Source organism: Acinonyx jubatus, chromosome C1, assembly GCF_027475565.1.
Source record: "Acinonyx jubatus isolate Ajub_Pintada_27869175 chromosome C1, VMU_Ajub_asm_v1.0, whole genome shotgun sequence".
Taxonomy (NCBI): Eukaryota; Metazoa; Chordata; class Mammalia; order Carnivora; family Felidae; genus Acinonyx; species Acinonyx jubatus.
Window position 1 is genome coordinate 43,937,719 of NC_069381.1, and position 13,351 is coordinate 43,951,069.

Consider the following 13,351-nt stretch of genomic DNA (forward strand, 5'->3'; position numbering starts at 1 on the left):
GGATTCGACAGGACTCCCCACATGCTGATGGGCAGAAACACTGAATAGTATTCAAGAAACTATGTGGCGGTGGAGGTGTGACTTTTAGGAGAGCCAAAAGGAACTAAAACTTCTACTCATTATTCAACAGACCTTCGAGCTTTTCTACCCGCCATGCTACTGACAGAAGACTGGTTACAACACTTTCAGTTTGATAAATGGAAATTTGGGTATTAGTTCAGTTCAACACATACTTCCTGCTCTGCACTTTGGGGATGTAGAAGTAAATAGTACTTGGTCCCTGCCCTTGAGGAGCACATGGTCTGGAAGTTCCAGGGAGCCTGGGTGCCGCTCAGTGGCCTTGAATGTCACGGCTTTTTAGCTTGCATTTCTTTTCTGGAATAAGAGGTCTTAAATCTCTTGCTACAGAGCAAAATCTAAAATGACTCAGATTAATTGGAAATACAGGTGGGTGGTGGATGTTGAAGAGGACTATTTTTAGCCACACTTTCTAAGAAACAGCTCATTAAAGCCACTTTAGCCTTCTGACAAAAAATTTACAAGTAGATAAAAGAAATCTGGGTGCATTCATACCACAGGTAAAAACAAAACAACAATCCTATCTCATGAGCATGACAACGTCCTTTTCCCTCCCCAGTGGCTGCAGAGCAGAATGAAAGACTTCTGACATCAGAAAGCAGCCTTTCGCTGTTGAAAAAAGTCACAGCATCGCTGACTCTTATCTGCCCCAGGAACGGGACCCCAAGGTCCCCCGTGGGGAAGAGCCCCGGGGCAGACCTGTCAGGGAGGAGGCCGGCCATAACAGGCCATCTGCCCGTCTGCTACAGACGTTTCTCAGGAAGGCCAGGCTACTCACCTAATAATCCATTTTCTGTCTCAAACACAAATTTGACTCGCTCCACCTGTATGGGATCTTCAATGACCTGTGACAGGAAGGAGACAAAGGCCGGTGAATGAAAGAAGGGACTTGTGTGATGGCACGCACTGGTGCCTGTTAAAAATAATTGTTCAAGAGGTTTAGTTCCTCACTTAACAAAACCCAATGCAAACAACGTGTCACTGACATGTATCTCAACAGTATCTTAAATTTTATTTTATTTGTTTATTTAAAGTACAACCTAGTCCCCAACATGGGGCTCAGACTCTTGAGACCTCAAGATCGAGTCACATGCTCTACTGAATGAGTCAGCCAGGCGCCCCTTAAATCTTAAACTAAAGATGAAAAAGTTCAGGAAGACTTGCAGATCCATTCACTTCCTGTCCATGTGTTCTTACCAACTATATCCACAGCTGTCAATAGTAACCTAGCGGGCTCTAAGGACGTGTATTGCACGATCCCAAGGATAAGAGGTTTAGGGTCTAAACTGTCTGTCAAAACCACGTGAAAGTTTTGCTACAATACAGTCTCTCCACGCTGCATGGAGGTTTATGCCAAGCTGCACAGGGCTGGATCTGTGTCCTGCTTGTGGCTGTCCTTCTTGTGCCTGGCGTTGAACTATGCACAGGGTAGTAGGCCAAGTGGTTTGCTGTTGAACAGACCAACAATACACTGTCCTTCTCCTGAGGGGCAACAATCTCCTGTATTTTGTAAAAGTGCTAGGACTAAAAAGGAGGTAAACGACCAGAGAGATAGGCTTTTTATAAGTGGTATCCATGGTGTCTTTCCTTATTCAGAAATGTTTACTGAATGCCCACCCTGTGCCAAGGCCTAAGCTAAGTCTCAGGGACCTACCAGAAACCCGGACTCTGCATCTGCTTAGCGAGCCCTGGGCTAGGCTCTTGCCGGCCCACAACCAGTCGTCAAGGTCTACTGATTGCCTCTCCCACCAAACATGTCGAGACCTGTTCCTTGCTGCCTCTACCCTGTCTCTCTGCCATTCAGACCTTGTTATTTCACACTCAGGTTACTGCCACACATGCCCGTGTGGTTTTCCAATTCCAACCCTGCTTCCTTCTTCGGTCAGTCCTTCAAAACAAGTGCCAGGGGAACCTTTCTAAGACCTAAGTCAGGTCCCATCGCTCCCCTGTTAAAGCCTTCCCATGGCGCCCAACAGTGATGGCAGGGGTTGCAAAGTGAAATGTCTACACAGGCCAGGACAGCAGGAAATGAACCAAGAGGGCTAGGAATGACAATAAGGAGCAGTGAGGAGAGAGGGGCACTGGACAGCATGTGCCTCATCTGAGCGGGGCAAGCTGCTAACTGCTCTGGGTGACTGGGGCATCCAGGAAATGGGGCCAGTGTGTCACATGACCTGGTTTGTCAAGACAGGCCAGAACCCAGAAATGACAAAACAAAACAACTCTGGGTCAAATACAATAGGCATATAGGCAGAACCTGGCTACCAGTGTGCAACCACAGGCCTACAGGAAAAAAAGCCCACATGCGTTGGTACCCAGAGCCTTTCACGATTTGGTCTGGGCTTTGTTCCCCAAGCCCTACTCCATTCCCTCTCCTCCTGCTGACGCCACTTCCTTACGGGCCCTGCAAACGAGCTGGTGGAGAGCACGGGCTCTGGGGCCGGTCGCCTGGCTCAGATCCTGACTCTGTCCCTTCCATTCAAGGGTGGCCTTGGGCAAATCCCTCCACATCGCTGAGGTGCAGTTTCTACCAATAATGGACTTCACTGCTTACAGCTGAGTTCTCCCCTGCCTCTCCTCCGTATCCAGAATTGGAATGCATCCTACGGTGGATTACATTCCCGTTTCGTGGCTTGTAAGCAGGAATTTTAGTAGCATGTGGGCAATCAGCGGGGTCTTAGATGTGAATGAACTGTAGAGCAGCAATTTACGTGACGGTTATCCTGAGGTCTGAAGGAGACGGCATCTGTGCTCGGCACAGTCCCCCGGCCACCACTTCCTTGCTCTCTGCACTGTCACTGCCTATACTTGGCGGGCTCCCTCGCTCCACTGTGAGTTCCCACGAAGTAGTTTCCTTACCACTAGCCTCCCAGTCAGTAATGACAGAAACATGACTGCGGTAAAGAGGACCCACTAAGTGCGGGCCAAGCGAGTACAAGACGATACAAGGACACGAACATTCTGTTTGCAAACACAAGCTGACTAGAACAAGCTATTTTTTTTTTTTTAATTTTAGAAAGAGAGTGTGAGTGGAGGAAGGAGGGAGAGGAGGGAGGCAGGGAGGGAGAGAGGAGCAGGGGGAGAGAGAGAGAGAGAGAGAATCTTTAAAAAACATTTTTTTTTAACGTTTATTTATTTTTGAGAGAGACAGAGAGAGAGCTTGAGCAGGGGAGGGGCAGAGAGAGAGGGAGACACAGGATCTGAAGCAGGCTGCAGGCTCTGAGCTGTCAGCACAGAGCCCGACGTGGGGCTCGAATTCACGGACCGTGAGATCACGACCTGAGCCGACGAAGTCAGATGCCCAACTGACTGAGCCACCCAGGCGTCCTGCGAGAGAGAGTATCTTAGGCAGATTCCACACTCAGCGCAGAGCCTGACACGGGGCTCGATCTCACAACCGTTGAGACCACGACCTGAGCTGAAATCAAGAGTTGGACGGACAACCGATGGAGCCACCCAAGCGCCCTGACCGGTAACCCTAGTGAACAGCACAGGAGAATCAGAACGTTTTTCACTTACCAGTATCTCATGGAGGAGCTGGAACGTGTTCTTCAACTCATGGGGTGGAGCCGTTTCTAGTTGGTTCTGAAAAATTTTTTAGAAGCACAAAAATTCCAGTGAGTCTTCAGTGGAAAGCTCTTCAGAGTGGCAAAAGCAACAGGGCTGGACTCCAGTTCTAAATCCACCACTGTCGGCTCGACCCTGGGCCAGCTGTCCTCTCTGGGCTAAGCCTGGGACTAAAGCAGTCTCTACGGACTGCAACACTGCGAGACTAGGATACCGCACTACGCAATTAGGAAGGACAGAGGAAGAAAGGCAGAGAGGAAAAGAGAATTTTAAGCAAACAGGCCCAAATTTCTGTTTCTATTTCATTCACACATAACCTACTCTGTTTTCCAGAACACACGCTCTGGGGTAAGGATGCTATGAGTGATATATGTGAGAAAGGTCAGCTTACGGAATAGAAAACTCGCCAAGGCACACTTAGGTGAAGGGATCACGGTTCGTAAAACTCACGCTCCGCTGGGCACCTTACCGGCCTCACGCATGTGGACCGTGGGGAAGGACACTGCGTTACAACACTGCCCTTCAAGGTGCCAGGTCCGGTACTGAGGGGGCATTCCGTGTGTCACACTCTGTTAAGTCATACTTCCCTCCCACTTAACAGAGGAGGAAACTGCCTGAGGCTGTATAATTAGTAAAGGGTAAGAGGAACTCCATCACCTCTGACACAGGTCTCCACAGAAAAGGCTCAGGGCAAACACATTTTGGGAACAGTCTGAACACACAATCCACCGCTCCCCTGCCACTTCTTAACCCTACAGGTGTCACTATTACAAATCCTGGTGCAGATAAGAAGGTAAGAAGGGGTGGCCGAGATTCTGTGAGCAGAAACCAATATATATGGTAACGATTCACAAAAAGAGGCCTGAAAGGACACAGCGAAGGGGACAGGACTGATCCCTGAGGTAGGATGGAGAGGGGACACAGTTGCTTGGTGGACTTTGGCCTTATCACATGTCTTAATTTTTCACAAAGAAAACGCAGGCGTGCATTATCCGTATAATTAAAAAAATTCAAGATTAAAAACTAAGAAAAATATGTGCTGGCTTCAAGGTTTTTCTAGTAATTCCCAGAAAGGCAGTACGTACTATGGCTGAGAGCACAGCCCTGGAGCCAGACTGCCGACGTTCAGATTCCCACTTTGCCACTTACTAGCTACGGGACACCGGGCAAGTTACTTACTCTGTGCCTCAGTTTCCTCAACTGTAAAATGGTAACAGTTGTAGTATTTACATCATAGGACCACTTGAGAGTTCCATGGGTAAATGGCTGGAACAGCACGTGGTGCCCAGTTAAGTGCAACGTCTAGAAGAGTCCAGTACCGATCAGAGCTTCCTAATGAGTTACGTCACTTCTTCAGGAGGCAAGAAAAACCTACTTTTGATTTTTAAAATGTTGCCTGGTGAAAAGGACCTGGAATTGGAAACCCATCTTACATAGTAACGGTCACCACTGCATATGATTAACTATGAAGTACATTCTAAGTACTTAACAACTGAGCCCAAGGCAAACGTGCATCGCCAGGAAGGGAATGGCTCAGTAAATGATGGTAGACGAGCGGATGAAAGAGCCTCGAAGGTAACTTCATAACGTGGGAAAATACTTATAACGTCAGGTGAAAAAAGGACACAAAGTCGTAAAGACGGTAAAATTCCAATTACGGTAAAATACACGCACAGAAAATAAAAGGGAAACCTAAGAGAAGGTTTGTGGTGATTATCAGTGAATGGAAAGACTCTGGGTTCTTTTTAGTCTTTAGTTTTTAAAAAGGGGCCTACAGTATGTTTCTGATTAGAAACAGCAACTAAGTCGCTGAAAGCGGCATCTTTCCTGGGAGCAAAGGCGCCCTTCCCTACAGTCTCGGCGGCAGGCCCCCAGCCCACGCCGGCTCTCTCGAGGAGACCCTACCTTAATGAAGTGCAGCATGGTGAAGGAGAAATGCTCGTTACAGAAGCAGCAGTACACGACCATCTCGATGAGCGCCAGGAGCGAGCCCGTCAGCTCTCGCAAAGCAAACATCACCTAGCGGGAGGGTACGAAAGGAGGAAACTTTCTCAGGGCAGGGTTAGTTGTCGATATGTTGTTTCTGACTTATAGACATACTCAGGGTCAAGCTCTTCAACATCACCTCACAACAGGCTTTCTTAACTGCCAGAGGCCTAAGTCGGTCCGGAAAAAAAATCTGTGCAAATGTGCACACCTTCTTTCCCCAGGGGAGTCGCGTCCGTCGGATATTCAAAGATAAATGCCCCAAATGCACCACCACCACCAGCACTAAATTAAGAGAGTCACTGACAGATCCCTAAAGTAAACAATGTTAAGCTAAAGAAACCAAAAGATACAGAGTACAGCACTGTTGACAGGATACACGGCTCACAGATTTATACATGTAAATCAAGTTTCGGAAGAGGGTCTGGCAGATTAAATTCTTAGCAGTAGGTAGCCCTGGGCGGAAGGGGAAGGACGCCAGCTGCAGGTCGGCCACACAGCGTGTGACACGATGAAGGGCTGGGAGCAGCCCACTCCCACAGTCCTGAGATTTACCAAAAGCGTGTGCTCCAGAGCCGTATGTAGTCCCCCACACAGAAGACTGGGAACAAAACCTTTAGATAATAAACTGAGTAACTGATGGCGTCGTTCACTTCCTCCTGAGACCTGGGCGGGGCAGGGGGGAAATTAGCTGGGCTGGACCCGGAGGTCCAGTCCTCGCTTGCAGAGAGGACTGATAAAAATTTTCTTCAGCGGATCATTTCTTTCTGAAATATACCCAGGAAGAAAAATTGATTTGAAAGAATCTTTTCTTCTCTTAACAGTACTCTCCTTCATCGGAGCGACATGCAAAATATCACAAAGGGCATGTTTCCGCAAAGAGAAAATAATGAAAAAGAAAATGGTTCCAGAAGATCAAGAACTTACCTCTAACAGGTAAGGCTTCCCTTCAGACAAGAACAGCAAGGCTTCTACTTCCTCATGGAGGGGCAGCAGAGGGCTGGAGGGGGCGATGCTAATAGGTGGCCGTTGTTTAAATACACCAGGAGCTTTAGGGGACCAAAAAAAGCAAACCCATCTCACTTGATGTTATCTTACAAGGCAGACAATCTACAAGGTGAAGTGATGCTCTTGAGATTCATATACGCAACTGCTCAGTACTTACAGCCTGTTCCCTCACAGTCTGGTGGGGAAGCCGGGCATGCAGATAGGACAAAATGTTTACCTACTTCTCACAGCGTGTGCCTAAGTTGTCAGAGAGACTACTTACATCTCCAGACTCCTAGTGACCCCACCCAAGACAATCTTTCAAAGAAGTAAAATGTAAATGGTATATGAAACAAAATGCTCAAATGCCCTCTGAAGGGACACTGGACGAGACATTAGTTGCTCAAACAAGTGCCCTCTAATAATGCCCAACACCATCGATGCTAAGCAGAATCACCCCACATGGAAGGGGTGAGTTGCCCCACGTGCTAGAAAACAAGGACTCACACTCTTTCTTTTACAAACCTGTCTGAGCTCACAGATTAGGCAGCCTTGTCTTTTTAGGTGTATGAGTCAGAGTAAAGGAAACAAACTACCCCACAACCATCTGAGCGCTCCCCAGTGGTCCTCCAGAGTCAGGAAGCATTTCCAGATCAGGGTGATGCCCGGGACTTCTATCAGATCTTCCTGGTCAGATGACAGGGACGCCTACTACACCTGCTGGTGATCAGAGGCTTGCGCTCACATACCCATCCCTGTGCCACTTCCCAGCTGAGGGCTGTGTAAGCTCCGAGGCCTGCCCGTGCTCTGGTTCCCCGTCTGTGGAAGGGGACTATCCCTCACAGGTTTGCTGAGGGGATTTCACACATACAGAGCACACAGCACACAGAAAACACTGAATACTTTCCAGCTGCCCTCTTGTATTCCTATCGTCACTGCTGTTGGTGCTGTCCTGACAAGGCCCGGGCACAGTATAAAAACGTGGTGCACACACAGTTTAGGATACTGGATTAAGCACAGAGGCGACTTGTGTCTCAGCTGCGCTAAATGAGGACAGACTAGTGGTTCTGGGGGACAAAGCGGGAAAGGTACCAACTGCTGCCTCTTATATCCAAACACATGTCCACGACATAATTCTCGTCTGAATCGTCTTCGGTTTTACAAAGTACTTTAACATTTTATCTCATTAATCCTCATTATACCTGGGGAGTTACGCTTTTAATATTTCCATTTTGTATCTAGGATCAGAAAGGTCAAGTTCACACAGCTAGGAGACTGCAACCCACACTTGGCTATTTTCCCCACTAGATTAGCTGGGCCAATTACAGTAATGAATGTAATGAGTGAACTCTGAATTAGTCTCTAATCCTAGAGTATTTTTAAAAAATATTTGTATACCCCTCCCCACCAAATAAATGACTTTCTCTTGTGACAAACTAATAAGGTGAAATTTAACATGCATTAAAACAAAAAAATTTAAGTGTTCCTCAAATATCAACTAGCCAAATGAGAATAATATTCATTTAATTGCTAACATTATTAGTCTCGGTGCATTACTGACAAATTCACTCTGCCTTCTTTCTTCTGCTGTATCAAGGATATATTAAAGCTCACCAACGTTCCTTTGGGAAGAGACATCTGAATGCAAAACAAGTAACGCCACTATATTGTGAAGATTCCCAAATTCTCGTGCTTGTGCTGAACTCCACCGACGTATCTGTCGACAGTGAAAACAGACTGAGCGTCACTGTGTGGGTTAGAAGTACCATGAAAAAGAAGGGAAAGGACAGGCTGGTTCATGATGTTTTGAACCACAAGTCTTTCTCTGTGTCTGACGGAAGAAGTCAAAGCATAAAGAAAGTCATGGGTTTTAAGCCAGCCTATATTTCTTTCTCCTGTGGACATATTGTGCTCTGAAACAGTTCCATTTACGTCGTGAAGTCAGGTATTGCATGCTTCTCGAGTGCTGGGTAATTTTCCTACACCTGAGTTTGATGGGGAAAACCCGGGAGGCTGGAGAGCCAGACCCATGGCCCTCCTGTGCCATTCACCGCGCTTGGACGTGGGCAAGTTCTCTGCCGTAACGGCACCTGGCCTCTTTGTGGAACAGCAGAGACAACATACCCGTCCACTTCATGGTTGTGAGGGTCACATGAAACACTAAAAGTGAAAATGTTTTCCTGGAGGGGGTGGGGGGATGGGCTAAATGGTTAAGGGGCCTGAAGGAAGACCCTGGGATGAGCACTGGGTGTTATACGTGAGGGATGAGGCACTGGAATCTACCCCTGAAATCATTATTGCACTATATGCTAACGCACTTGGATGGAGATTAAAAAAAAAAAAAAAAATACAGAAATGAAAACCAGAAAAAAAAAAAAACGTTTTCAATATTATATGTGCTCCATAGAAGCAAAACAATACGAATTCTGTAACACTATTAATTAAATTAAATCTTATTTAAATCACAGTCAGTATCAATTAATCGTCAGGGTCAGTGGAGTCTGAGAGGATGCAGCGCGAAGTATAACAAGCCACTGTAAATTTCAACATGATATCAGCCCACGGAACACGCTGTGGAGGCAGCACTCGTTTTTGATACTGGAGAGAGCAACTGGCGGCACAACAGGCGGCCGAGAGGAGGCCTGGCCCGCAAGTCTGTGTCCTCTCACAGAGAAAGGAACGCGCTCCTACGTGATGCATTACACAGCAGGGAAAGCAGAGCTGGGTCTGAATCTCTGCCCCACAACGCTGTAGCTCTGTGGCCTGACATGACTCGCTGACGTTCTCTGAGCTTTGATTCTTGCTTGAGAATGGGGGGCGGGGAGGGGAATGCTTATTTTACTGACCCGTATCAGAGATACAGTGTGTAAAGTAACTAGTGTGCCTGGCACGTAATAAACGTTCCGTAACTAGTGTTCATCGTGAGTGCACGTTCACATGTTTCACAGTTAAGTCTATCAAACAGAAGAAATACAATAATGGGAGAAACACAGCAATATAGAGACTCCACACAGAAGAGTCCTCTTTTTTTTTTTTAATTTTTTTTTTTAATATTTATTCATTTTTGAGAGAGTGTGAGTGGGGGAGGAACAGAGAGCGAGACACAGAATCCAAAGCAGGCTCCAGGCTTTGAGCTGTCAGCACGGAGCCCGACGCGGGGCTTGAACTCACGGACCGAGAGCTCATGACCTGAGCCAGAGTCGGACACTCAACCGAGTGAGCTACCCAGGTGCCCCAGGAGAGTCCTCTTTTGCTGGAACTAGCCTGACTTATCGCAACTTCCCTTTCATTGTCCGTGAGCATTATATCCACAGCATCACTCAGTGCATCACCGTTCAACTTCCCATTTGAACTCTGCCCTTGTGACCAGCACCCCACTTACAACCTCCACCAGAACGGCCTTGCTCACAGTCCCAGGTGGCAAGCGGAGGTCCCAATGCCACTGTTTCTTAAAGGCTTTTGAAACCCCCGGGCAGAGCCCATCTTTCCTCCTAGGACACTTTTTGACAGATATTCTAGTCAGTCATCTCCATGAGTTATTATCAGACTAATTATCTATGAGGAGACTATTAACTTTGAGGAGGCCGTAAAAACAAGTGAACTCCAAAGAATTTTAAAGGCTACATAGTGCTAGTATCTGGACTCTTATGAAATGAAAAATATATTCATCACCTACAAAGAGAGACAACGTGGTGACAAAACCATGGGCATTGCACTGGGCCACAAAGTAGGGGGCGTTACCTGATTGTTTTGCCGGTTGGCCCCGAGGAGAAAGCTGGTCATGTGTCGCAGAGCTGAGTGCCTCAGAAGAAGATCCCCAGCCCGAATACCTTGCTGTCACAAGATATCAAGAATGACAAGTTATACATCTCTCCAGATAAAAATCTGTATTAAAAACACAGTTAAACAAGAAGTTTTAAGGGGTCAGTAAGGTTTTTGTTTTTTGTTTTTAACATTTACTTATTTTTGAGAGAGAGAGCATGAGCAGGGGAGGTGCAAAGAGAGACAGAGACACAGAATCCGAAGCAGGCTCCAGGCTCCGAGCTGTCAGCACAGAGCCCGACGCGGGTCTCAAACTCACGAACCGTGAGATCAAGAGCTGAGCTGAGGTCGGACGCTTAACCGACTGAGCCACCCAGGCGCCCTGGGGGTAAGTTTTTAAATGCCATGATTTACATACAGAAAATATGGTTAAAAATGTAATTTAAAAACCTCCTGAGTTTCAACAACTTCACGTTGCTTCACAATGGCTGCCAGACATGCGAGGAGGCACTAGTTTTCAAGCAGACCCCCTGCTATCAACGAGTAACTGTATCTACCTGTATCAGAATTCTGGCAAGTAACAGAATCCACAAATAAAGACTTTTAAGAAGCAACGCTCATAAAACCCTACATTTAGATCCAATATTGACCCGTTTAAATTTTTCCCATGTATAAAAAGTCCCTTGAGACTAAAAATCTGCTAAATAAGGAAAAGATATTAGAAGAAAAAAAAATCACTTACCTTTTGTACAAAAGTGTTGAATAGGAAAAAGTACTGAGCACAGTTTTTACAGTTTTCTGGGACATCCTTATCCAATAGAGCAAGTAGGACCTCCAGTAACTGATGAAGGCTTTTTAACTGGTTGAGGAAAGACGAAATCACGTAAAGAAAAGGAATAGAAGACAGACGTTTGTAATGGAATTAATCCCAAGTAAATCACCGCAAGAACAAAAGGAAGTCTGATTGATACAATCCAGTCTCAGATTCAGATGGATTTATGCTTTCGAGAGCAAAAACGGATCATCACTTTTATCCTCCAGGGAAAGACTGGTGCTGTAGAAACAATTAGGAGGAAAGCCTAGTCTTGTTTTCTCGATTGAAGATTCGAGGGCAGGACTCATTGGCCTAATGGTCACATTTTTTGCAGAGCCAATTTCTCTCTGTCTCTTAAAAGAAAAGTGGGGAGGGGAGGTTTAAGAGGAGACATTTCTGAATCCCTCCCTCCACTATGCTACGTCTTCACATAATCACAGATGCAAAGAATAAAAAACACAGACACAGGCATAGGGGCCAGAAATCAAGCCAATGGAGCAAATGGAGAGCAACAGCCTGACAGAATGACAACGGTAATATCAACTCAACTGTGAACTTACTTGAGAGCCCGCGGACGCCTCATGGAAAGCTTTGAAAAACATTTTATTTGTTTAGAAACCATTTTGGTAATCACATTGCTTCTTCTTTCCCTCCCACCCCAACTGGTTTTGGACAAGTCCCTAGAAATCCATCTGTGACTGGAGAATTAAGACCAGCTCACTACTCCTGTTAGCTCCTCTCCCCTGAAGATGGTGTTCACAGGCTTCTGAAATATTCCCACCCATCCTGTCACACTCGTCATAAATACAGTAAAACCTACCATTGATATAGCACTTCGTTTTCAAAGTACTTTACAATATAAGGTGGGTGGCCAGAGGCACCATTTCCGTTATGGGGGGGAAATACGCATAAAATACATCAGCTGGGTGTCCAACAGAATTCACTGAGGCAATGGCTTCCGTGCTTACGTCCTCCACCACTCCCTTCCCTTTCTACCACCTGTAGTCCTGCCTCTAGAGGTTGGTGGACTACTTACTACGCCATAGCCTGACCCCATCTGGAGGGAGACCGCACTAATTTTGCGTTTATCCTCTGTTTGGGTTGGTACACGGGAGGAAGGAGGACAGCGAGAAGGCCCTTACGTTAAGTATCGCAGAAGAGCTCCGTGAGGGTATTTCAGAGCAATGGTATTCGAACTGTCCTAAGCGGCTCCCAATGACTGATGTTATATACTCTGCATCCAGGTAAGGTGAGGTCTGAAAAATGGTCCTGCTGTTTAAGCTGACTGAAAACCAGTACCTTAGAGTAAACCTTAGCTTCCTTGGAATTCCTGGAATTGAGCCATGGTCTTCTTCTAGGTCTTCCCTAAAGGGCCTATTTGACCTCCTTGTTCACTCTGGGCTGAGCAAAGCTCCTTAGGTTGTCTGGTCTAACGGTGAACTTCGGGTCAGGCAATGTTGAAGGAGCTAAGTACTGTAACTGGATTAGCATCTTTCTTCAAGGACTTTCTTCAAGGACTTTCTTCAAGGACTGGGCACCTGGGTGGCTCAGTCGTTTAAGTGTCTGACTTCAGCTCAGGTCATGATCTCGTGGTTTGTGGGTTCGAGCCCCACATCGGGCTCCGAGGTGACACTGTAGAGCCTGTTTGGGATTCTCTCTCTCTCTCTCTCTCTCTCTCTCTCTCTCTGCCCCTTCCCCACTTGCACTCTCTCTCTCAAAATAAATAAACTCAAAAAAAATTTTTTAAATAAAAACAATAAAAACAAAAGGACTTGCTCAAGGTGGAACAGCAAAGCCAACGTCTGAATGTGAAGCAGCAACTCCTAGAATTTGCATTTAGTTCATTGAGACACATTGCCTCCAGCCAATGTCTATAAGGAGCCAATCAGATCTGAAACCAACATTTTTCAAAGTTTTCCATGTGGTGTCAGCTGTTTGAAACAGCAAACTTGGGAAGAAGTGCTATATTTGCTAGGACTTAATAACAGATTGAATAATAATCAGACTTACGGTATATGTCATTTATTTCCCTAAGACTTAAAACTTAGGGGGATATCTGAAATTTGAGGACAGTCATAAATACCACGGTTTAGTTTAGCACGTGTGGAACTGTGAACCAGAAAATATGTTGCAGAAACACAATCAGGAAGAAGAAAT

The 13,351-nt window shown here is 46.2% G+C and overlaps 1 protein-coding gene across 3 annotated transcripts in view; it reads right to left on the reverse strand.

Moving 5' to 3' along the window:
- USP24 (ubiquitin specific peptidase 24) overlaps window positions 1-13,351 on the reverse strand; it is a 140,233-nt gene that overhangs the window by 8,527 nt on the left and 118,355 nt on the right. For all 3 annotated transcript variants that reach the window (XM_053214110.1, XM_027059086.2, XM_053214109.1), the window contains 7 exons: window positions 11,123-11,239; window positions 10,360-10,452; window positions 8,233-8,335; window positions 6,559-6,680; window positions 5,551-5,664; window positions 3,598-3,663; window positions 857-923 (listed from right to left, as the gene is read on the reverse strand). In XM_053214110.1, the coding sequence (XP_053070085.1) occupies window positions 857-923; window positions 3,598-3,663; window positions 5,551-5,664; window positions 6,559-6,680; window positions 8,233-8,335; window positions 10,360-10,452; window positions 11,123-11,239 (682 nt within the window). The remainder of the gene's footprint in view (window positions 1-856; window positions 924-3,597; window positions 3,664-5,550; window positions 5,665-6,558; window positions 6,681-8,232; window positions 8,336-10,359; window positions 10,453-11,122; window positions 11,240-13,351) is intronic.